Source organism: Ranitomeya variabilis, chromosome 1, assembly GCF_051348905.1.
Source record: "Ranitomeya variabilis isolate aRanVar5 chromosome 1, aRanVar5.hap1, whole genome shotgun sequence".
NCBI classification, from domain to species: Eukaryota; Metazoa; Chordata; class Amphibia; order Anura; family Dendrobatidae; genus Ranitomeya; species Ranitomeya variabilis.
Genome location: NC_135232.1, coordinates 965,754,851 through 965,781,986, shown reverse-complemented (window position 1 = coordinate 965,781,986; position 27,136 = coordinate 965,754,851). Strand labels below are relative to the sequence as shown.

The window sequence follows — 27,136 nt, the reverse complement described above, 5'->3', positions numbered from 1 at the left end:
TGATTTTTACCTACATTCATTCTCCAATTGTGTAAACCTTTATCTTACATAGTGTACACCTTTTGTCAAATTGACCGACCACCAGGGCTTGGCTGAGCATGCACAGTAAATTCAAGGAATTAACTCCTGAAATACTGGGCGGACATCTCCAGATCATTGATTTCTATACAGCATTTAGAAAGCTGTTCACCTCCCCCTTCCTGTCAGCTCCTGACCTAGCTTCTGTTAACAGTCCTGCATACTGTATTTTTCGCTTTATAAGACGCACCTGATTATAAGACGCACCCCCAAATTTGGTGAAGAAAAAGAGAAAAAAATAATTTTTTATGTTAAATGGGGGGTCTGTCTTATAATTCCAGTGTCCGTCTTACAAATCATATGTCCCTCATCCTAGTATCTATATAACCCCCATCCTTGTGCTGGCACATGCCCCCCTGTGCTGCTGTCAGACACATGCCCCTCTGGTCACTATATGCCCCCCAGTGCTGCTGGCAGACACATGCCCCCCCTGGGTCACTATATGCCCCCCTGTGCTGCTGGCAGGCACATGCCCACCCTGGGTCACTATATGCCCCCGTGCTGGCAGGCACATGCCCCCCTGGTCACAATATGTACCCTTGTTCTGCTAGCAGGGACATTCCCCCCCTGTGCTGCTGGCAGGCACATGCCCCCTGGTTCACTATATGCCCCCCTGTGCTGCTGGCAGGCACATGCCCCCCTGGTTCACTATATGCCCCCTGTGCTGCTGGCAGAGACATGCTCCCCTGGGTCACTATATGCCCCCCTGTGCTGGCAGACACATGCCCCCCTGGGTCACTATATGCCCCCTGTGCTGGCAGGCACATGCCCCCCTGGGTCACTATATGCCCCCCTGTGCTGGCAGGCACATGCCCCCTGGTCACAATATGCCCCCCTGTGTTGGCAGGGACATGCCCCCCTGTGCTGCCAGTCACAATATGCCCCCTGTGCTGCAGACAGGTACAGCCCCCAGGTCACTATATGCCCCCTGTGCTACTGGCAGACACATGCCCCCCCCTGCTGCTGGCAGACACATGCCCCCCTGTGCTGCTGGCAGACACATGCCCCTCCATGCTGCTGGCAGACACATGCCCCCCCTGTACTGCTGGCAGACACATGCCCCCTGTAATGCTGGCAGACTCATGCTTCCCCACCTGTGCTGCTGGCAGACACATGCCCCCCCTGTGCTGCTGGCAGACACATGCCCCCCCTGTACTGCTGGCAGGCACATGATAAAATAGCAAACACTTAACTCACCTTCTGATGATGGTTCCATGCTCACAGTTCCTCAGTTGCGAATATAAGAGTGACCAGGGGGCCATATCCATGATGGGAGGGGGGAGATTGCAGGTACATGTAATATTCGCTGCTTCCCTTTGAATCAACTCGTGCAGCTTCAGCACCAAGGTGATGGACAGCAGGTGCAGTGAATATTACATGAGGCTAATGAGCGGGAGCACAGGACCTCCTGTTGTCTCTGCAGCCTGCAGGCAGCCCACCCCAGCCCCCTGACACCACTCCAGAGCTGCTCCCCCTCCTCTACAGCACAGCACATCACACAGATTTGGATTATAAGACGCACCCCCCACTTTCCCCCAAAACTTGGGGGAACAAAAGTGTGTCTTATAATTCGAAAAATATGGTAATTGCAATCCCCCAGTATAGGTAGATGCGACAGCAGATTTCTAACTCACAGCGCTTACATTTCTGAGCTGTGTGCTTGTGAGATCCCCTGTTACTTCTATATGTAAATATAGTAATAACCATGTAAACTTCATTAAAATGAAAGCCTGTTAATGTGCTATAGTAGCAGGAGAAGATACTGACCAGAACTATCACTCACGGAGAAAAGCCTGACCCTTAGCAACCTGGAACTAAGGAAACTGAAGAGCAGTGTGCTGCTCTAGCAACAATTTGAGAATACACCTTTGACAAAGGCACAGTATATTACAAATTTTCATGATTCATTATACTTAACATACAATTAAAAAATATATTCATTGCTCTTTACTGTCCAACAGTTTTATTGGATTGACCATGTTGGAGAGCCCGTATTTTATTGCCTATTCACCTCCAGTTGCTGATCCCATGCTCCTGGGATCACCTGAAGCGTAAAAACCCATCTGATTTCAATAGTAGGATGAAAAGAATATACATTTTTAAGATCTTTAAACTGACCTTGTGCAATGCAGGAGCCAAAACTGGTAACAGGAAGCCATTGTAAATATAGTCCACCAGCTGAGCACGTATCAGGGGATGAGCAACCTAAAAGCAGAAATTCTAATATTACTCTCTATCTTTTTACTAAAACAGATGAATGATTGATAACAAAGGCAAACACTTACAGTATACCATTAAAATGTATGGGTATTGCAGTCAGAAATATGTGTAAGGACCAAGATCCCATTTTGCTTTAGGTGACTTTGCTTACTGATCATCTTATCAAATAGAATCAGAAAACAGCATTCATGTCATTCAACATCAACAGAAAAAGTCTTTGTGACTAGGAAACACCTTATACCTATAAGGATATATACCTGAACATTAGTGCCATCTTATCATGCAGATTTGTTAAAAAACCGAGTACTAATACTGATATGTACAGCTATTAGGAAAACTTGTAACGATCCTTCTTATACAATGCTGGATACAATGTCTACTTATTACTGCTTATTATGAACTCAAATCATTCTTTGTATTAGTCAATTATTTTCTATAAAACAAGAGCACACTCTTCATAGCACACATATATTGTGCTATGAATAGCAACAATTAATAAGAGCTAATTATCTAGGATGCAATATGGTCTGATATATCTGAAACATTTAGGCTATGTGCACACAATGTGGATTTGCTGCGGATCCGCATTGGATTTTTCCGCTCAGAAACGCTGCAGATCCGCACTCTGATGTACAGGACAATGTAACTCTATGGGATAAAAAAAAAAAGCTGTGCTGATGGTGTAGAAAAATCAGTGCGGAATTGCTGCGGATTTCAAAGAAGTGCATGTCACTTCTTTTGTGCGGATCTGCAGCGTTTCTGCACCCCTCCATGTTAAAAAAAAAAAAAAAGAAAATCTGCACAAAATCTGCATTAATTCTGCACAAAAAAACGCACAAAATCCGCATAAAAACCGCAGCAAATCAGCGGCTGCGGATTCTGCCAGGAGATGCGGATTTTGTTCAGAAAATGCGGCACCTCTTTTCCTACTTGTGCTTATAGCATTATAGTACTTTTTCTAGTATCAAAATTCTATTGATTGGAAGTACTAATATATTTTGGAATGTTTTCAAAGGTTCAAGCAGACAATAATTAAATGACAAATGAAGAATAAAAGTAACATATGAAATATGTTCAGCCCATAATCACGTGTCAGTACACTTTATTGTGTTCTTTAAGGACACTTTTTATCTGTATGTACCATGATATACAGACATGGACAAAATTGATGATGCCTTTCTGATGAAGTAAGAAAAACCAACAGTGGTCACTAAAATAACTTGAAATGGACAAAAGTAATTTTCAAATGAAATTTACTGAATATCAACTAATGTAAATGAGACATTGCTTTTGAATTGTGGTTCAACTGGAAAATTAAAAAAAAAATACTGAAAATGTCCTGGACAAAAATGATGGTACCCCTAGAAAATAATGTGACCATAAGTACTAGTTAAACTAAGATGTGTTCTGTAATTATCATAACAGGTGTCTTCAAACTTGTAATCAGTCAAGTCTGCCGATTTGAAGGGTTAAAAGGAGTCAGTCAGTCAGTGTTGTTTGATATCATGGTGTGTACAAGGAAAATTGATGACAAATTGAAAAAACGGATAAAATGAATGGTAACCAAAATGCCCAAAACAACTTCTAAAGAGATTAGAGGTGAAATCCAAGGTCAAGGCACATCATTGTCAGATCACACAACCCCTTGCGGGCTTGGCCAAACAGGACTTTCGGACGACGGAAGAGGACACCACTTTTGAAAGCAAATCATAAGAAAGCAGGACTGGAATGTGCTGAAATGCATATACTGAGAAACGACAAAACTTCAGGGAGAATGTTATTTGAAGAGATGAGATAAAATTGGTGTATTTTGGCACCTCATGTCAGCTGTGTTCACAGATGCAAAAATGAAGCATACAAGGAAAATAAAATTGTACCTACTATGAAACATGGAGGAGGCTATGTTTTGGGGAGGCTATGCCGCATCAGGCACAGGGTGTCTTAAATCTGTACAGGGTACAATGAAATCTCAAAACTATCAAGGCATCCTGGAGTGATATGTGGTGCCCAGTGTCAGAAAGGTTGGTCTGAGTCACAGGCGTTAAGTCCTCCAACAGGATAAAAACCCAAAACAGCTAAAAACATGCAAGAATGCCTAAGAGCAAAGCATTGGACTATACTGAAGTGGCCTTCTAAATCATACTGAACATCTGTGGAAGTAGCTGAAACCTGCAGCCTGGAGAAAGCACACTTCACTTCAAACATGAGACAGCTTGAAGTTTGCTGATGAGAAGTGGGTTAAAATAGATGCAGAAGTCTCTTGAAAATTATAGAAATTGCACTGATTTTCTCAAAAGGTTATGCAACAAAATAATGTTTTTCCAGAAGATGATCAAGGTGTTTGAATTGCCCAACCAGAGCCTAGACCGGAATCCAAGAAAAATTTGAGGTATGACCTGAAGAAGGCTGTACATGAGATGCTTTTGCAATTTGACAGATTTGGAACGCTACTTGAAAGAAGAGTGGGCAAACATTACCAATTGAAAAAAGAAAAGTATAATGCAGCCGCCATCATGCATCATTGAGGGCATGATGTTGTTTTGGTGATGAGCAGTGTTGTTTTGACCAAAACATACATTTTTGAATTATGGACAATAAATTCAACCTTTGTCTCATCATACCATAACACATTTTCCCACATGCGTTAGGCAGACTTGATGTAAGGTTTGGCAATACATAGCTGAGCTTAGATGTTTTTGAAAGAAAAGCCTATCATCCTACCCCACAGACCAGACATATGAAGAATACAAGAGATTGTTGTCGCTTGCAGTGCACAATCAGAACTTGCAAGAAATTCTTGCAGTTCTTTTAATGTTGTTATAAGCCTCTTAATTGTTTCACAGACCAATTATTATTATTATTTATTGTTATAGCGCCATTTATTCCATGGCGCTTTACAAGTGAGGAGGGGTATACATAATAAAAACAAGTACAATAATCTTGAACAATACAAGTCATAACTGGTACAGGAGGAGTGAGGACCCTGCCCGCGAGGGCTCACAATCTACAAATATTCCTTTTGTCTTTTCATCAATTTTTGATTTAATTTCTAGATGTCACTGTTGTGCCAAATGTAAGCCACTTCTTTATTACAGTCTTCATAGTGTTCCATGTTATATCTAAGGCCTTGGAAGTTTTTTTAAGCATTGCTCCTGACTGATAACAGATCCCTTTGGTGTGTTGTAAGCAATTTGCGGACCATGGCTTTTGTTGTAAAATGCAGCTAAGAAAATGTCAGGAAAATCTGAAGTGATTCTTATTGGTATGCTTTTTTTACATAACAAAAACCTGACAGTTTAACAGGAGTGTGCGTAAACGTTAAACATCCATTGTACGTCCTGTGTATATTAACACTTATATATATTATACATATTGAATGCTTAGCATTGTTTGTTAAAGTTGTCTATTAAAGTATTGTAAAAGAATAAAGTGGATAGATGGTATACCCTGTTAATTTAGTCATAATAAACTTGAAGTAAAGTTTTTGAGAATGCAAGTTCAACCCTGAAGCATTAATATCCCAGCAACCTTCAAATGTTCTTTTGAATCCAAAAGAGACTTGTCTGGCAGTAAAAATAATAGTAATAGCATTTTAAACTAAAAATTTCTTATGGAGAAAACACTTCCCGACAATTATCTTATAAATGATCTGAATTTTAAGGCACTTACAGTTTAATCAATTCAAATACAAGAAAATGTATGCCATGAAAACAATGTAAAAACTTACACAACTCAAGGGCAATGAAGAGTTCCGGTACATTTTTATGTATAATACTCATACAATACTGCTTTTTAATAAATGTATTACCAACCTGTATTACTGCATTGCAGAATTCAAGAGAGTTCATAAACTGAATCAGTGAAGGAACCTGGAGCCAGTCTTCTTTAACAAGGCAATGCCATTCTTCTCCTTTATCTTCCAGCTTTGTTGGTAAAGAAGAATAGAGACCACTCAATCCTGTCGCTAGTACCTGTAGACAAGGAAAAGCATCACTAAAAAGACATATTCTTATATAGAAATGGCCACAAAGACAGTGCCATATTTACCACTAGGCCCAGTGCCTAGGGTGGCAGATTAAAGGAGGCGGCATAAGCTGATCGGAAACTAGGATGTTTTTTTTTACTCTTTCTGTTATTGTTCATGGTAAAAATAAAGTTTTTCCAGGAAAGGGGACATGTATAACAAATAAAGATAAAAATAAAAAATAATCACCAAATGCTGACTGGTGGAGCAGCAACAGTGAGCTTTTTTCTCATTTGTCCACTAATCAGAACCAATAATCTCTCAAGGAGCACTTCAAAAAAGGAGAACTGCTCGCCCCTCTGTGAGCTACGATCGAGTGCAAATCACAGCAAATGTGTAAGTCTATAATCGTGGTCACAGATGATCAAGTAATGCTGGGCATTGTGTTTGCTGGAGAGGGATAAGGGTAAATTAAATTGTCTCAACTACTGCTACATTTTGTTCCAGCCTCCCCATGTTGGGAGCCTCACACTTTATGGGTTCTTTAAGTGTTTTTTTCTAGTTAGCCCTAGCAATTACTTATAAGTAAAACAAAAATAAATGAAGTTCTTTCATGGATTATACAAGAATAAACTAAATCAATTCCAGGGATGAGTTGAAAGCCAGGATACCGAATGTAGAGATTGAAGAAAGTGGAAGGAGTATATTCCCTTGCAGCTGCTAGTTAGGCAAGAAGTACCAAAGAGGTACAAGAGACTGACTATGAGACAAAGTTGTAGTGCAAGATATAAATGGTAAAAAAGCAAAGAAAACACCAATTCATTTTAAGAATGTATATGCCCTCCACAGATTTTAAAGAGAGTTGTCTGAAGGAAATTACCATATAAGGTATATCTTTTGTATTCATCTATATTGGTTGCCTTTTTTAAAGTATTTTTTAACCACTTATGACTATCTGTAACTGTTCATAAACTATATGATGCTGAATCAGATGTCACAGCCGATTGTTGCAGGGCTGAATTATAGGCTATTATAGGGCTATTATAGTTGTATCATTATACATCACCCAGATATTACCATATTTTGCGGACTATAAGACGCACCGGACCATACGATGCACCCCAAATTTTGGGGAAAAAAATAGGAACTTATTTTTTCTTTAAATGGTGGTGCATCTTATAGTCCATTTTAATGGTAGCTTACCGGGGAGCAGCTGTGGTGGAGCAGGGTCCCAGGAGGCAGAATCGCTGTTGCAGAAAGCTGGTGGTGGAGGCAGAAGTGGGGCGATGCTGCAGCCTCGGGCTGAGAGAAGGGGGTGTTCGACAGTGCGAGGCTGTGACAGGACCCAGGCTTTTACAAAATGGGAGTCCCCACACTTTCCATGCTTTTCACTGAGTTGGACTTTAGGAAAATGGCCGTCGGAGATGACGCATGCACAGATTGAGATCTCAGGAGAGGAGATCTCGGGAGCCAAAATCTCAATCTGCGCATGTGCCATCTCCGGTGACCTGCTTCCTGCAGAAGCGACTCTGAATGCTGGCACCACGCTCCACCGCAGCACCCCCCCAGGTAAGCTACATTTGTATTATAAGACATACCCCCATTTTCCGAATATAATCCAAAAAATAATCCAAAAAATATGTTATATACAGCTATCCCACAACAATCAAGGGTAACACAACTTACAACATTATTCAGCACACAGCGCCACAATGATCAAGTATTACACAACCTGAATCAAATATATAACATGCGACCATTAATTAACAAATCTTTTAATAACAATAATTTGTACAATTGTTGTCGGATGTGTTTAAATAAAATGTTCCTGTGCTGAGATAATCTTATAAATGTGCCCGTACTGTGTACTGTGCAATGTCTGTGTCTGACCATACAGTGACATGTTCTGATCATACCACAGCTCCTGGCCATGGGAGAACACATTGGAGAGTGTACAGATATTACAGGGAATCGCAGATGATTCTTCTTTGAGGTAAAACATTGCTTAAAAACAGGCAAGAAATGTTTTATCTTGCAAAAAGTATCATCTGTGATCCCCTGCTGTCCTGTCTGTATACTCTTTTGCGTCCTTCCCTGCCCAGGAGCTGTGGTATGATCAGACCATGTTCCTGCTGGATCAGACACAGCCATTACACAGTACATAACACGGGCACTTTCTCAAAACAGGACCATTTTTTTAAACACATCCATGGTCTCCAACGTTCTTTTACTTGTCCTGTACTTCTATATATATAATTGTCTAAGGGGTACGTCCGTCTTTCTGTCTGTCCTTCTGTCGGCAACTTCCGTCACGGTTATTCATTCGCTGATTGGTCTCGAGTCTCGACAGCTGCCTGTCATGGCTGCCGCGACCAATCAGCGACGGGCACAGTCCTATTAGTTCCTCACTACTCCCCTGCAGGCAGTGCCAGGCGGCCGCTCCATACTCGCCGCAGTCATGGCTCACACAGGGTTAATGCCGGCGGTAACGGACCGCGTTATGCCGCGGGTAACTCACTCCGTTACCGCCGCTATTAACCCTGTGTGACCAAGTTTTTACTATTGACACTGCCTATGCAGCGTCAATAGTAAAAGGATCTAATGTTAAAAATAATTAAAAAAAAAAAATCATTATATACTCATCTTCCGCCGCCTTTCCCGCTCCTCGTCACCCTTTGGTAACCGCTCTGTGCAAGCGGCAGGTTCCGTTAGCAAGGATCGTATGGCAGAAGGACCTGCCATGACGTCATGGTCATGTGACCGCGATGTCATCACAGGCCCTGCGCGCCTGCATGAGCAGGACCTGCCATGATGTCATGGTCATGTGACCGCAACGTCATCACACCCTGGGACCGGAAGCTGCCGTCTGTACTGAGCACAGGCGACAGAACTACAAGTATGACAAGTATGTTAGAACTACAAGGGGCCCTCGGATAGGAAGGTGAGTATGTTTATTTTTTATTTTTTAACCTGTGACATACGTGGCTGGGTAATATACTACGTGGCTGGGCAATATACTACGTCGCTGTGCAATATACTACGTCACTGGGCAATATACTACGTGGCTGGGCTATATACTACGTGGCTGGGCAATATACTACATGGCTGGGCAATATACTATGTCACTGGGCAATATACTACGTCACTGGGCAATATACTATGTCACTGGGCAATATACTGCGTCACTGGGCAATATACTACATCACTAGGCAGTATACTACGTCGCTGGGCAATATACTACATGGCTGGGCAATATACTACATGGCTGGGCTATGTGGCTGGGCTATATACTACATGGCTGGGCAATATACTACGTGACTGAGCTATATACTACGTGGCTGGACTATATACTACATGGCTGGGCAATATACTACGTGGCTGGGCTATATACTACATGGCTGGGCAATATACTACGTCGCTGGGCAATATACTACGTGGGCATGCATATTCTAGAATACCCGATGCGTTAGAATCGGGCCACCATCTAGTATATAATAATAATCTTTATTTTTATATAGCGCTAACATATTACGCAGTGCTTTACAGTATTATTTATGCACATTTGCTTCATGTAATCACTGTAGGACAGGTAAAAGATCAATGGTGAAAGAACGATGGAGGAACTAACAAAAGTGTGCAAGTATTATTTTCACTATCTTTTAATCTTTTAATATATAGTGATTATCGAAAATATCCCTTAAAATTTTGATTATCAGTATATAATAAGAAATTACAATGCATGCATTCTACGTCTGATGCTTGACGCATTGTAATATATAGGTATTGCCATGTAATATATCAGCAATCAGGAAATTGCATGATCAAATCCCCCAGTGCTAAACATTTTTTTTTTAAATATTGATTAAAGGGTTAAAAAACATAAAATATTTTCAACAAAACCCCTTTTCCCTTTAACAAATACAGTAAAAAACATACACAAAACTGATGAGTGCAACCGTAACTATACAAAAAAGGCTGCTTGGTGTGTGACTCTTTTTTTTAGAATTTTAAATACAGCCCTTCTCATAGAATGTTACTGCATATTATGTTATATCTTGGCATATATCAGAAATATAAGGATCAACTCGGATCTTCAAGGCTTTCTTGATCAGCTCAGTGTAATGTGCATTGTGAATGGAATAGTGCATGACCAATCTGAAATGTCTGGACAGAGCAGAATGTAATACAACACTTATTTCTTACCAAGGATATAGCACTTAGTCACAAAGATGTAACCACATATTTAAAAAAAATAGTAAAAAGGGGGTAAATTACTTAATTTAAGGTGATTAGATTAGATTTAACTACAGAATGCTATAGATACTCGACAAACAATAGTGAGACTCAACAAAAGCTGGAAATATTAGCACATAATAATTGAGTACCACTGTTTAGTTGGCTTGCTTATTTTTATGGTCACAGTTGCATGACATAAAAGTTTGAACACATTTGTTCATGCAACAGTTTTCTTTCTTATTAGGATGAGCACATTATAGATTCAGACTGAAGGCAGCAAAACCACAAACTGACACATATGGAAACATAAAACCCCTCTTTTACTCTGATGACAGCTTTATACCCCCTGGAATTGTCTTAAGCAGCTTCATCAGATAGTCACCTGAAATTGCTGTCCAACAGTCTTGAAGGAGTTCCCAAAGGTGCTGATCACTTGTTAGCTGCTTTGTCTTCACTGGGTGGTTTGACTCATCATAAACCAGCACTCCATCCCTCTTCTTCTTGAATTTCTTCATATCCCTTACAAAACCTAGAGGTGTATTTTGGGTCACTATTTTGTTGCAGCACAAATGATGATCCCATGAAAGTTCAAACCAGATGGGATGGCATGTCATTGCAGAATGCTGTGGTAGTCATGCTGAGTAAGTGTGACATGAATTTTAAATAAGTCACCAACAGTGTCCAAAGCAAAACACCTCAATACTATCACACACCCTCCTCCATGCTCCATGGTGGGCACCACACATGCAGAAACCATCTGCTAACCTTTTCAACGTCTAAGATGTGGTGGTTGGGATTAAAAATCTAGCATTTTGAGTAATTTCTTTGATGCTATCAATTTGGGGTTTCTTAGGATGGCAACTCTGATTAGCTAATGTTCTGGAGGAGAGATAATTCTTGATTTTCTTTATTGCAGCAGTCCTCATGAGAGTAAATTTCATTATAACAATTGATGGGATGAGGATACCTTCAAGGTTCTAGCAAATTTCTGGACTGACTGACCTTCATATCTTAAAGTATTAATAAATTGTGATTTATCTTTACTTAGTTCAATGGTTCTTACCAAATTCTGGTTAAGAAAAGTTGTGGAATAGGGTGCAGCACTGTAATGCACTGCCGCTATAAAACACACCTGATGGTCACAAACACTGTATGAAGTCTAGTTATTCCAAACATGAATTCTGGAAACAGCATAACTGTTCATTGAAAGTCATTCCAGGTGTTACCTGATAAGCTGCATCGGAGAATGCCAAAAGGATGTAAAGCTGTCATCAGAGTAAGAGCTCAGTCACTCACCAGTTTTTCATGTACAAATGCTATTTGTTTCTGCTTAGATAGCACTTATACCTATGACAATTTATGGGGCTATTCTGGTGTCCGCGGTATTTTGCAGACCAAGTGGTCAATGGCTGATATTGATCTGACTGTTGGCTCAAACTCTGCAATGAAAATCTATGGGTCTGTGAAAAATAAATCAAACAGCACTAGGATGCCAAAATAACCAGCACTATTTGCTACTATTTCAAAGACAAATCTAATAATTCAGCAATGTAAACTAACACCTTTATGTGTGAAATGGTAATTAATAAATGGAGCAGTTCACAAGCATATCCATGTGGTGTGTATTATATTGAGTGTGCTTAAACTAAAGGTGCCCATAAATAGCGCTCATTTGTCTGACAACTATCTCTCCCAATTACTACCATACATATGAATGATTTAGCTGAGCATTTGGGTGCTGTTAATGAAAAAAGGAGAGTAAAGGCCAGATAAGCATTAGACTGATTTCACCCTAACCCGACGATATCGACGGATTCGGTCAACGGTCTAATGTGTATGGAAGCGCCAACTAACTGATGTTGATCACAACCAGACTGCTGATATCATTGTTCTCCCTGACATAAGCCGCCAGCCAATGTGTCAGCCTGTGGCTTTCTCACAGAGAAAACAGGAGTGCTCTGTCGAAGACCATTCCTGGGTATGGGAGAGTCAGCAGAGATAGCTGTCGGTAGAATGATTGGTCGAAGCATCGTTCGGCCGACATCCATCTAATGTGTATGGCCAGCTTTAGTCCCTACCACACACTTCCAGCAGCAACTTATCTTCCCTGAAAACAAAGGATCGGGCATTTACATTTAAATTACCCAATCCTCCTCTCCTCTCATGTTAGGAAGTGCCAATAAAAGTTGCATAGTTTATAGGTCCCACCAAATTCAGTTGGTTTGGATGACATTTGCCTAATATGTATGGTGGCTTGAATCCCCAATTTCCAAAGTCAACATGCTAATACCACAACAAAGTCAAGGGTATACAACAGAATTATATTGAACATCTAATTAGGGCCACACATATTACTGCAAATTTGAGAAAAGTTGGAAACAAAGTACTGGCTGTCAATCTCATGTGTATAATAATAATAATAATCTTTATTTATATAGCGCCAACATATTCCGCAGCGCTTTACAGTTTAACACTTTCAAAGACAACAGTCATAAGTAACAACGTTAGCAATACAATAATTAAAGCACAATAAGCCGCCCCTTCTTGTGAGAGCTTACAATCTACAATGAGGTGGGGGAGATATAAAGTACAGGTGTGTATTTACAATGATGTATTTACAATGATGGTCCAGCCATCTTCAGGGGGTGGGGGATAGATGGAGATAGTAAATGGGCTACACACACAAACACATAAAATGACTTTGATTAGTGAACGTGGTAGGCTGCTCTGAACAAATGTGTTTTGAGCGAGCGCCTAAAAGTAGTGGATGGTCCTAATGTGTATGGAGTCCTCCCTAATCTACCTCTCCACACATGATCTCAGTGGAAAGAAAGATCTGGAATTCTGAATGTCAATCTAGATGCTTTTTTGTAGTGAAAATGTGTCTACATCAGTGGTGTCTTGTAGCTGCTTTATCCTCATTGAAAACACACCGTGTTCAGATAAAGATGAACCCAGCGTGCATGTGCATGAGTGGTGATTCGAGAGGAATAGCTGTTGGCTGAACAAATGTTTATCTGACAGGTTTTGTATGGACAATAATTTTATCCCTACGTGCATATATATATGAAGCTGGTCACTCGTTATAATATCCTGGTCTTATAACAATATTTCTACTGCGTTGGTGTACAGTTGACTTAACAATTGTCCATTCAAAAGCAGAAGTGAAATTTGTCACTGGTTAGATAAGTAGATACGTTAGATGTTAGATAAGTTCCAATGTTAGGGTACTGTCACACAGTGCACTTTTGTCGCTACGACGGTACGATCCGTGACGTTCCAGAGATATCCATACGATATCGCTGTGTCTGACACGCAGCAGCGATCAGGGACCCTGCTGAGAATCGTACGTCGTAGCAGATCGTTTGGAACTTTCTTTCGTCGCTGGATCTCCCGCTGTCATCGTTGGATCAGTGTGTGTGACACACTGCCGGCCGTAAAGTAAGAGCAGAGCACAGCGGTGACGTCACCGCTGTGCTCTGCTTTCACTTTACGGCGGCACTCAGTCAGAGCGGGAAGCAGACGGCAAGGGACCTGACGGACACCGGAATGTGAGTATGTACTGTTTGTTTTTTTTTACTTTTACGATGGTAACCAGGGTAAACATCGGGTTACTAAGCGCGGCCCTGCGCTTAGTAACCCGATGTTTACCCTGGTTACCCGGGGCCTTCGGCATTGTTGGTCGCTGGAGAGCGGTCTGTGTGACAGCTCCCCAGCGACCACACAACGACTTTCCAACGATCACGGCCAGGTCGTATCACTGGTCGTGATCCTTGGAAAGTTACAGAGTGTGACAGTACCCTTAGATAAGTGGCAATCAATTTACCACTTAATTCAAAAGGTGTTCGATTGTGGTCCAGACTTCTTTTATTGAAATCCATTGTATTGTAATTTACACCTCTTTTCAACTAAACTTTGTCCTCCCGTGTAGATTTTAAATCACATTCAAGGCTCACTCATAATAGTAAATCTTCACCAATGCTTCCAGACAGAGTGTATCTCATGAAAAGTTGATTGAATATTGTAGGTAGATTTTTATGTGGCTACAAAGATCACAGTTTTATTTAATTTAGTTATAATATCACTTTGTCGTGTTCTAGAAAACTAGATGATTACTAAACCAGTCATATAATCTATGTAGATATATTGCTTCAAATGTCAACACTATCACTATGTAAAATCAGCCTTTTCGCTAGTGCCCTCTATATTCCAGGAAGATCAGGCTTCATTTTATGAGACTGATTGCTGCCTAAGTATAAAATGGTATAGAACTTTCCATTATTGTCTGGCACAACATATTCATTTTTCAGGGTTGCAGACAACGCATTTCCCTTATAAGCAGCCAATGATCCACTGCCAAGGACAAAAATTCCAAGTAACTTATGCAAGAAAATTGCAAGCAATATAATAAACTGCTGGGATGGTTAACTTCTATGTAAGTAATTACATAGAGCGGCAATGAAAATGTAGATATCAGTTTGAAGTATAGCATATTTAATATTAATCTGAAACTATAATAGTCTCTTTGCTGATTTGCAGTTTGATGTACCTAATGTTATAGGTGCATTTAATTATAATAAAGGTCAGTATTCATATTTTCCTAATTAATACTTACGAATTGAAAGACTGGAGAGCAGTTCTCTCACTTACAGTAAGTATTCATTTGCACATTCCAGCATAAAGAGGAAATAAAAATAATATTTTTTCCAATATATTTTAGCAAAGGAATAATCTTACTTTGATAAGTGACATGAGATGAATTCAAAGTCATGCTCTTAGGCCAACCTACTGTATATTTCATGAAAGGGTTATTGCCATCTTTAAAAATTATCACCACCAGACTGGAGCAGTAGCAACACTACTCTATTCATTATGTACAGGTCTACAAGAGAAAGCCAATAGTTATATGTGCTTATTTATAAGCAATGAATAGATCCTGTGTGACCATTGTTCTTTCTGGTGGAATATTTTCACAGCCCTGTCCTCAGGATTGGTAGGGTTCCCACTGTTTTATCACCAGTGATCTTCAAGTTATCACCTATCGTTCAACGTGAGAGCTGATACACGCAGCTCAAACCACGGGCAACATTTATCAGAATCTGGCTGCAGGATTTCAGCCAGGTATGTTTGACTCTGAAACACCACTGAGTCCATTAAATATTAAAAAGCCATAGGGGGCCATGCCACGCGGAGGACTAGTCGGACAGGCGAGTACATGGCAGCTCCTCCTTGCCCGCTTCCCTTGAGTGACAAGTCTCTCCCTATGCACAAAACACAGTGAGATACCTGTCACTCATGGAATGGTGGAGGAGCCACCGGTGACCTGTCTTTTCGAACAATCTCCCAAGTGACTTAGTCCACAGCAACTTGAAAAGTATGTTTTTCTCAGAAACACCAAAGCACTTTCAGAATCAAACATACATGGCTAGAATTATTCAATGACTGTCTGATACATGTTCCTAGAGATAGTGCCGCATTTATCATCTGTCAGGTAAAGATTCAGAGTTACGGTATGTCAGTCTCAGGATATCCTCGACACTTGGTGTAATAAACAGGCTGATGCTGATACTCAAAAGAGGCCTGAATCTTGGTTAACCCCTTACTAACATATGATTTACCAGTACATCACACACTGAGCCCGCATTTTTCCTGACACATCATGGCTGTTTCAATCAGATGCCTCTAACAGCCATAAGTGGAGTGAAGAGGAGATTGGCCCATGGCTGCTAAACTTTTAAGTCCCACTGTCAATCTCTGACATTGGCATTTAACACACATCAGTAGGGGGCGCAGCATTCCACCACCCATCGGTATGCCTGTGACGTGATAGGAGGAGCTTCGATGGTCTATTATCACAGATGAGAATCTGCTGAAGACCCCCATGCCTGACATTATGATCCTCCTGTGAAAGCTAGTGGAGCGCCCCCACTGCCGCAGGGCCGAGGGGTACCCGGTACCGGGCCTCTCTGTCTCGGTTCTGGGGTTGTCACGGTGGCTAGACCCGGCCCGTGACCCTGCTGAGGGGCGTCCAGTGAAAGCGGAGAGTGACGATGTTGTGGTGTGGTGCAGGTCGCGATGAATAACGAGGACACCGGGTTGAAGTCTCTTTACCTCTTTACTGAAGGCTTCAGGATCCTCAATCCGGAATACGGTTAACAGGGCTGTTTGAGACCGGCCAGTCTGATGGCACCTCCAGAGTTCCCTTTGCAGGTGGAAATCTGTGCCTACCTTCTAGCGCTTGTGTGTTGTAGTCCTTCCCTGCTTAGCACCACGGGATAGTCCTCACAACTGTTGCGTCTGTTTCTTAAGTTCCCTCACAATTGATTCTGATGTTCTTCTTCGTCCCCCAGATGATATGGCTAGGACGCACCCGTATGACGGGTAGGCCTGGAGGTCTTCCGGGACCCTAGAGTCGCCCCTCTCCAACTGTTGCCCCCTATGTCTGCTTAGGTGATTTTGGGTGAGACAGCCCGCCTATAACTGACTGTCCTGCCGTAGGTTTGAAGTAAGGCCTGGAGCTCAATACTTCCTCGGTGTTTCCAGCCACCGGCTATGTGCCTCAGTAGGATGTTGCCTCGTCTTACAGCACGACTCCTACTGGTGTTATCTCCTTGTTGCATTGATCTCGTTTCTCTTCACAATAAACCTCGCTTCTTGTCCTTTCTTGGGGTACCGCCGCAATGAAATGCAGGCACGGTCCCGTAACGTTCTTTTCTGTTTGCTAGGTCTCTGTCAGGATCCCACCCCTGACATGGACCCCCCTGAATCTTCCCCTGCAACACCCTCTGCCACAGGATGTTGCCTGGTTCCAACCCAGTCAGCTTCTCCCTAACTTCCTATCTAACCCCCAGTTTTACCAGACTGTGAGGAGTGGCCTAATACATAGCACCCTTAGCTCCCCCTGGGGGCCAGACTGTGAAGTGTATTGGTGTCTGTGATACCTGGTCAGGTGAACTCCTTCAGTGCCATCAGACGTACCAATACCCCCCTTAGCGCCTCCCTCGTTGGCTGTCGCTGCTTCCTGTCCTGGCCGCAGCTTCTCCTGTATGCGGTCACATGGGGCCGCTCATTTACAGTAATGAATATGCGGTTCCACCCCTATGGGAGGTGGAGCCGCATATTCATGACTGTAATCGGCGGCCCCACGTGACCGCATACAGTAGAAGGTGCGGCCAGGACAGGAAGCAGCGACAGCCAACGAGGGAGGCGGGTATTTTCAGAACAGCGGGGGGGCGCACAGGGGGTGGGGACATGGAGCTTTATTTTAAACACGAAATACCACTAAAAAAATGGATTATTCATATCTTCTTTACAGCAAACGCTGCTGCACAGAAGATATGAATCGCGGCTTCAGCACGATGCAGGGGACAGCGCTAAACTTTAGCGCTGTCTCTCCTGCACGGTCCGTGTGGTACCCAGGCGGCACACGGCTGCCGCACGTGTGCCACACGGATGGCCTACGTGAGCTCACGGACACGGATGACTCCGGTACCGATTTTTTCCGGTACCGGAATTATCTGGACGTGTGAGACTGGCCTTACACAGTATGTCAGATTCACACTTTTCACGAGAATTTGGACACTTTTCCCTATCTACAAAGAATAACATCTGCCCCCTTCCTGTGGCTCTACTACTGATGGATGGGAAGAAGGAGAACAGAGAAAGCCATCACAGGCAGATCTTTGACAGAAGCAGCAGGGCAATCAGCTAAGTGAAGGAGTTGCACAGACTCCAGAGCAACAACATTTTAGAAAAAACAATTATGAATACTATTTAGAAAGTGACTTCATTTTGACAGCAAATAATTAATAAATCAGGACAAGGGTGTCTGTATATGTTTGCTTGTAGCGCCCAATGTATTAAAAATACAAAAATGAAACAACTTAGCAAAAATTTTTGTTTTAAAACATTTTCTGTATAACTGCTCCTATAACTGCTCCTATTTGGACTGACTGACATTTATGTCTCAACTGTAAAAGACTACAGATAAGCCTCTATGTGTGATCGTATCAGTCTCCTCTCCTAGGTTTGCAAGTGAGGAAGAAGAGGTTGCAGATTAAAGGGAATCACATATGACTTCACTTCACAGTTTTTTTTTTTGCAATTTATCACGAATGAGGCAGAATTTTTGAAGTTCACGGATTTCAATTCAAAATCTGTGACCGGACCTCTATGTGCATTTTATTTTACAGGTCTCTTTTGTGTAACTTTCTAGCATGAGGGCCTGGATGCAATCGCTACTTTTGCACCGGACGAGTGCAGCCCTGGTTGTATACACACAATGTTAGGATAGTTTTAAACAAGAATTTTTGCAAAGGTGATTTGTTTTTGTTATGTAGCAGTTTTATTTTAGCTCAGGAAACTACTCATCATTTCAACTTCTTAGGCTACGTTCACATTCGCGTTGCGTCGGGCGCAGCCGCGGCGATGCATGCGTCATGCGCCCCTATATTTAACATGGGGGATGCATGGACATGCGTTGTCTAGCGTTTTGTGACGCATGCGTCATTTTTGGCGCAACTGTCAGGGCGCAGACAACCCTGCATGATGCAGTTTTTTGGCGTAAAAAAAATGAACGCATGCGTCACAAAACACTGCGTTGTGCATGCATTGTGCGTTGCGTCGCTGACGCTGCGCACAACAACACAATTGTGAACGTAGCTTGAGCTAACAAACTACTGTGGAATAGGAAATAATTATGTATGTAAATGTTAGCGTGTGAAAACAAAAAAACAGGGCAAAAAAACTAAAGAATTCCTAAAAAACTTAATATAATGATACACTTTTATGTAAATTAACAATCTCCATCTACAATAATGCTTATTTCATGTAAATTGAATGTCACTGTCAAACTTATACTGAGGCCATGACTCACAGCGTGTGGAACCTAACAGTGATACAAGACCCCTGCAGATACACTTGCTCATGTCAGTTCTCCGCTTCTTGTCATGTCTTTTTTTTTTTTTGTTAATATTTTGATGAACCACTACATAGATCTTTTCTGTCCATTATGGAAATCAACAAGAAAGTTAAATTGCTTTTTGAGCTCACAGCTTCTGGTCTTTGATCAAATCTACAAATATGTACAATTTGCATGCCTTTTACTAAAGTACAACGTACTAGTCTGCTCACTGGGAGTCTTTTCTTGTCAAAAAGCCCGTAACATACTTTGCTGTCACAGCCTTGAGAGAATGAACAATGTATATGCATTTAATTCTTGTTGCTTTCAAGTGCTTCACATGTATACACAAAAGCATATTGTCAAGCCATCAACGATGAAGCTGCCAAGAATTATCTCTCCACCGCAGACAAGGGCGGCTCTAAACATATAACACACATTCAGGCCCTTAAAGGGAACCTGTCACCTGAATTTGGCGGGACCAGTTTTGGGTCATATAGGCGGGGTGTTTGATTCACCCTTTCCTTACCCGCTGGCTCCATGCTGGCCGCAATATTGGATTGAAGTTCATGTTGTGTCCTCCGTAGTACACACCTGCACAAGGCAATATTGCCTTGCGCTGGCGTGTACTCCGGAGGATAGGGAATGAACTTCAATCCAATATTGCAGCCAGCATGCAGCCAGCGGGTAAGAAAAGGGTGAATCAAACACCCGAAAACCCCGCCCATATGACCCAAAACTGGTCCCGCCAAATTCAGGTGACAGGTTCCCTTTAAAATCTCCTCCATGAGTGGAACATACAGCTCTGGCAAAAATTAAGAGAGCACTGCAAAATTTTCAGTTTGTCTGATTTTTCTCTTAAGGGCTCTTTTCCACTTGCGAGAAATACGTCCGTGTCTCGCATGTGGAAACCAAGCTCTGGCGCTGGCACTTGGGAGCGGAGTGTGCGGCTCCATGTGTTGCTATGCAGCCGCACGCTCCGCTCCCAAGTGGTGGCGCCAGAGCTTGGTTTCCACTTGCGAGAAACGGACGTATTTCTCGCAAGTGGAAAGGAGCCCTGATAGGTATACTAGCTGAAGAGCCCGGCATTGCCCGGGCATAGTAACTAAATGTGGTTAGTTATAGCACCTCACTTCTCTCATTTTCCCATCACATCTCTCATTTTCCCCCTCACAGCTCTCGTTTTCCCCCTCACTCCTCTCGTTTTCCATCTCACTCCTCTCGTTTTCCCCCTCACTCCTCTCATTTTCTTCCCTAACACTCCTCTCATTTTTTTCCCTAACACCTCTCATTTTGACCTCACACCTTTCATTTTCCCCTCAGTATATACCTGTTTGTCTTCTTCCCTGTATATAGTATATACCTGTATGTCATCTTCTGTATATAGCATATACCTGTTTGTCATCTCTCCTGTATATAGTATATACCTGTGTCATCTCCTCTGTTGTGAATTCCGTTCTGGAGCTCCCTCCTGTGGTTGCTAATGGTATTTTTGTGAGTTCTGCCCTTGGGCTCCCTCTGGTGGTTTCGAGTGGAACTGATGCTCCTTTAGGTAGCTGTAGCAGCTGCCTCCACTGATCGCCTTGCCTGGGTTTGTTATTTAAACCTGCTCTGGGCTTTAGTTCATGACAGCTGTCAATGTTCTTGGTTGGATTTGGTTCTCACCTTGGATTTCTCATATGGCCTGTCCTTGTCAGCAAAAGATAAGTTTTTGCTAGTTCTTGTTTGTCCATTTGTTTGGACTCTATTGCTCTGCAAATATGTCTCTTTTTGTCCAGCTTGTCACTATGTTATATTCAGGCTAGCTGGAAGCTCTGGGGCAGCAGATTTGCCCCTCCACACCGTGAGTCGGTGTGGAGTTCATTTTTGTAAACTCTGCATGGATTTTGTAGTTTTTAATACTGACCGCACAGTATCCTTTTCTCTCTGTCTATCAAGTTTAGTATTGGCCTCCTTTGCTGAAATCTGATTTCATTTCTGTGTACGTCATTTCCCTCTCCATTCACAGTCAATATTTGTGGGGGGCTGTCTTTCCTTTGGGGGTTTTCTCTGAGGCAAGATAGCTTTCTATTTCCTACTTTAGGGGTAGTTAGCTCTTAGGCTGTGACGAGGTGTCTAGGGAGAGTCAGGAACATCCCACAGCTATTACTAGTGTTGTTGTTAGGATTAGGAACTGCGGTCAGTAGAGATATCACCTCCTCAGAGCTCGTCCCATGTTGCGTTTTAGCCACCAGGTCATATCAGTGTGGCCTCTTAACCACCAGGTCATAACACTCCTCCTGTATATAGTATGCACCTGTGTGTCATCACCTCCTGTATACAGTATGCACCTGTATGTCATCTCCTCCTTTATATAGTATATACCTGTATGTCATCTCCTCCTGTATATAGTATATACCTGTATGTCATCTCCTCCTGTATATAGTATATACCTGTGTGTCATCTCCTCCTGTATTAGACCTCGTTCACACTTTATTTGGGCAGTATTTTTACCTCAGTTTTTGTAAGCTAAAACTTGTAATAAAACAATCAGGGGAAAAGTATATTAGAAACATGTCACCACTTCTGTATTTTTCTCCCACTCGTAGTTTTGGCTTATAAATACTGAGGTAAAATACTGACCAAATACTGAAAGTGTAAATGTGGCCTTATACACAGCCTCCATCTGCAGCGCTTCACTCTTCTCTATACAGAGCCTCATACTGCAGCAGCACCTCACTTCTCTAATTTTGCCCCTCACATCTCTATCTGTGAGGCTCTTCCCTTTCCATTGACGTTATGCCTCACAGAAGCAACTCCATTCTAGACACGACGGAGCTAGATGTGGCCTGTGCCTGCTATGCGGAGTGGGTGTGGCTATGTTGAGTGTGCATGGCTCGATACATACACATACACTCAACTTTATATATTAGATTTTGGAGTAAAATGTAAATTGTTCTTTTATTCTATAAACTACTGACAACATGTCTACGAAGTTCCAAGCAATACATTTTTTATTTATTTTCTGAAAATGAGAAATGGTCAAAATAACAAAAAAAATGCATGGCTTGCAGACCTCAAATGACGCAAAAAAAAGCAAGTTCATAATCATTTAGAAACAACAATACTAATGTTTTAACTCAGGAAGAGTTCAGAAATAAAATTTTTGTGGAATAACCATGATTTTTAATCACAGCTTTCATGCGTCTTGACATGCTTTCCACCAGTCTTTCACACTGCTTTTGGGTGACCGTATGCCACTCCTGGTACAAAAATGTAAGCAGTTCTTCTTTATTTGATGGCTTGTGACTATCCATCTTCCTCTTGATTACATTCCAGAGGTTTTCAATGGGGTTCAGGTCTGGAGATTGGGCTGCCCATGACAGGGATTTGATGTGGTGGTCCTTCATCCACACCTTGATTGACCTAGCTGTGTGGCCTCTGGAATGTAATCAAGAGGAAGATGGATAGTCACAAGTCATCAAACAAAGAAGAACTGTTACATTTTTGTACCAGGAGTGGCACTACAGGTGGCATAACTTAAAGCTTATGGACCCCTAGGCAAAATCACCAATGGGGCCTTAAACTAACACAGGTCTTTAATATTAAAAGTCTTTTCATATGGGGCAAAGGGACCTTTGGGACCCCTCTAGTTTCCTGGTCTCAGGTGCAAATGCAACCCTTGCATATATTAACACCCTTGAGCACTGCAGTACCTTAGTTCCAGTGAAAAGTGGTGATCCTTTTCATCAGACTACTACAAATCATCCAGTTATTCATCTGAAGGAACATACAAACAAAGCACAGAAAGCACATCAGCTTACCGTGTCTAAAGGCCTCCATACACAACAGATTATTATTATTATTATTTATTATTATAGCGCCATTTATTCCATGGCGCTTTACATGTGAGATCAGCTGAATGATGGTTTGGAGCACTTGACTCCTCAAATCATCTATTCGCCGTGCTTGGGCCGGCAGCTATGTATTGACAACCACTGGTGCTTTATTTCTTCTTGTTCTGTGAGCATGCGCACGCAGCATTTACTATTGAACGCTGAGGCGCGTGCAATGAAAGATTGCGCTTGACACCAGTGCCAGCATCAGTACATACTTTGTGGGCGGGGTGCGATTTGTATGGCCCCTGAAAGATGGTGTAAATATCCAAATGGCCCCTGGCAGAAAAAAGGTTCCTCACCCCTGGTCTAATTGGTACAGAGGACTTTAGCATGCCAAGGGCAAATAAGTTAGAGCTCTGCAGCAAAACAAAATGTAAAGCCTACATGCAAAAAACGTGTAAATAGCCAAAAGTAGAAAGGTAGAAAAATATACTGTATTTAACCATAGACAGGACCTAGTTAAAAAAAAGTCACACAGCATTGACCTCGATTTGCAAATCAGGAGAAGCATATATATACTTAATGCACATATAAGTACAATAATCCAATTACTTTACAACACACAATAACCAGTTAATCATAATATCGGTCATCCTAATAATTGCAAGTAAATTAGACAAACGATGGGGACATAATAACCTAATGGGAGCCAAAGCAAGCTTAGTATATATGTAGCATATAACCTTCTGTTAATGGTGTATGCCGAAGTTACAGTGACTCTCCTGAGCCTGTGCAGGACATAAGTGAAGCCTATGCGCATAGAAGGGTTGAACAGTGAAGAAGAGCGACAGCAGTCGGAATGCACAGGCGTGGGATTTCCGTCTGAGCTCCTGATGTCATAGGGACCCAGTGACCATGTGGAAGAGAAGTATAGGATAATGAAGTGAGGAGCCAGCATTATCTCCAGGGTAGCGCACACCCCATAGCCTGGAAGAACTCATTTCCATAATTTGTTAAAAGATGATTTTTCCACAATAAAGCATCATCCATGAGACATACAGGGAGGACTTTTTCCAGCAGTCTATAACCTGTATGCCCATATTAATAAGTCAGATCACTCAAATGTGTTGATAGATTCCCTTTAACAACTAGTTAACATATTAAGAAAAACTTGGATTTCTCATAGGAAGTTGAATAAAATGTTACCTTTAATATTTGCAATCCAGTGTCTTACACTGGATTGCAAATATTAAAGGTAACATTTTATTCAACTTCCTATGACCTGGATAACCATATAAATTTTGAGAGTTGATCCTAATGACGCATTTCCTTTAAATCTGTTTGTACAACTGCTTTAAGGATTCACATACACAGACAGTCAAAGGAAAATGCATTACACAATGTCTATACAAATGAATTTCTGAAAAAAACAGCCTTGGACTACAATAATGCGTGCTTAGCTAAACAGATCAAGAACAGACACAGGTTCTAAGGGCTCATACTCACCTGCGAGAAACTCGGATGAGTCTCGCACGGCAATACCCGGCGCTGCACCCGTCACTCAGGAGCGGAGCGTGCGGCTGCATGTATTCCTATGCGGCCGCACGCTCTGCTCCTGAGTGCCAGTTATTAACATGCGAGACTCATCCGAGTTTCTCGCTGGTGAGTATGAACCCTATAGATGTAATTCTTATCTCAGAACTTCTTGATAGTAAGTTTTTGACTGTGTGCAAAACGGGATTTGGGCGTATGCGCCAATGGTCCATAGACTATAATGGTGCTGACATAGCGAATGTGCATCATTTTCAGAAGTGTACGTCTACTGGAGGCCGACAATGAGATGTTGCAGACTACTCTACGTCATTTATTATTATGTCTATTTCCAGGGCAACAGGCCAATTGCCAATACAACCGCATGTGTAAGGTTTTTATTAATTACAATTTGGACCTTGGATTGAATCGCAAAACTGCTATTTTTACTGGTATAGGTTGAAATCTTGTATTATAAAGTTTATTTTTTCTGATTCTATCTCAATTGCACAGTCCATGATGATTTTCATCATATTTAAATAAGTTAATTTCTTATTCTTTTATCGTATCATCTAACCAATAAACTACAATATAACAGGTAAATAATGTATTATTTTTTATGTTCTGCCTTTCACTCACACTTACAATTTTACACTAAAATAGGGAAGAAGTAGGGAAAATAAGTATTTGATACACTGTCAATTTTGTCCCTGGTGTCCTTAGACAGCCCTTGCCCATGGTGGAGAGATTGGAGTGTGATTCAGTGTGTGGACAGGTGTCTTTTATACAGGTAATGAGTTCAAACAGGTGCAATTAATACAGGTAATGAGTGCAGAGTAGGAGGGCTTCTTAGGCTACTTTCACACTAGCGTCGGGCTCGGTCCGTCGCAGTGCGTCGGGCCGAGGTTACCGACGCTAGCGTTGTCTCCGCAGCACAACGGGGGCAGCGGATGCATTTTTCCAGCGCATCCGCTGCCCCATTGTGAGGTGCGGGGAAGTGCGGGAAGGTGGGGGCGGAGTTCCGGCCGCGCATGCGCGGTCGGAAAAAGCGGACCGTCGTGAGCAAAAAAACGTTACATGTAACGTTTTTTGCTCCCGATGGTCCGCCACAACACGGCGCAACCGTCGCTTGATGGTTGCGACGTGTGTCAATGCGTCGCAAATGTTAGTCAATGCAGAAAAAACGCATCCTGCAAGCACTTTTGCAGGATGCGTTTTTTCGGCAAAACGACGCATTGCGACGTATTGCAGTTAACGCCAGTGTGAAAGTAGCCTTAGGCTACTTTCACACTAACGTCGTGCACTGCACGTCGCTATGCGTCGTTTTGTAGAAAAAACGCATCCTGCAAAAGTGCTTGCAGGATGCGTTTTTTCTCCATTGACTTGCATTAGCGACGCAGTGCGACGCATTGCCACACGTCGCAACCGTCGTGCGATGGTTGCGTCGTGTTGCGTCGGACCGTCGCCACCAAAAAACGTTGCTTGTAACGTTTTTTGGTGCGTCGTTCCCGTCTTTTCCGACCGCGCATGTGCGGCCGGAACTCCGCCCCCACCTCCTCGCACATCACAATGGGGCAGCGGATGCGTTGAAAAACAGCATCCGCTGCCCCCGTTGTGCGGCGCATTCACTGCTAGCGTCGGTACGTCGCAACGACGCAATTCGTCGTGCGTCGTCCGACGCTAGTGTGAAAGTAGCCTTAAAGAAAAACTAACAGGTCTGTGAGAGATAGAATTCTTGCTGGTTGGCAGGTGATCAAATACTTATTTCATGCAGTAAAATGCAATTTAATTATGTAAATATTATACAATGTGACTTTCTCGATTTTTTTTTTTAAGATTCGGTCTCTCACAGTTGAAGTGTACCTACAATAAAATTTACAGATCTCTCCATTCTTTGTAGATGGGAAAACTTGTAAAATTGACAGTGCACCAAATACTTATTTTTCCCTCTGTGTAATGTATAGAAACTACAATTCGCACACTCCATGTGCATAAGGACTGACATCAATCATGATAACATTTTGCAACAGCTCCACCTTCAGGACATAAAAAGTAAAGGATAGTGGATATAAAAATGTACTTTAGTTGATCATATGTTGCAGCATAGACAGAAAACCCAAGACAGAAGTATATAGTATGGAGTTAACGTGCCAATGGTTACTTTAATTAATGAATCGTGCATTATTATAGTTCTGAAACACTTGCTCTTCATCTCACTTAAGAGAGCATTGTGCAATAAAACAACTAACATAATGCTGTGGTGACAAACAACACCCCTGGGCTGATGTGCTCTTTTCACTGCTCCCATGCACTGTCATTTAATTCTGCAGGAATACAGGTGCAAGATAGCACAGCTGCCAGTCTAATGGCTGCCGCTTCTCTGCAAAATTA

The 27,136-nt window shown here is 42.1% G+C and overlaps 1 protein-coding gene across 1 annotated transcript in view; it reads right to left on the bottom strand.

Annotated features, from left to right (window-relative positions):
- FHIP1A (FHF complex subunit HOOK interacting protein 1A) overlaps positions 1–27,136 on the bottom strand; it is a 432,446-nt gene that overhangs the window by 194,546 nt on the left and 210,764 nt on the right. The window contains exons 5-6 of the mRNA XM_077279318.1: positions 6,111–6,269; positions 2,197–2,283 (exon numbers count right to left, since the gene is read on the bottom strand). Coding sequence (XP_077135433.1) covers positions 2,197–2,283; positions 6,111–6,269 — 246 coding nt within the window. The remainder of the gene's footprint in view (positions 1–2,196; positions 2,284–6,110; positions 6,270–27,136) is intronic.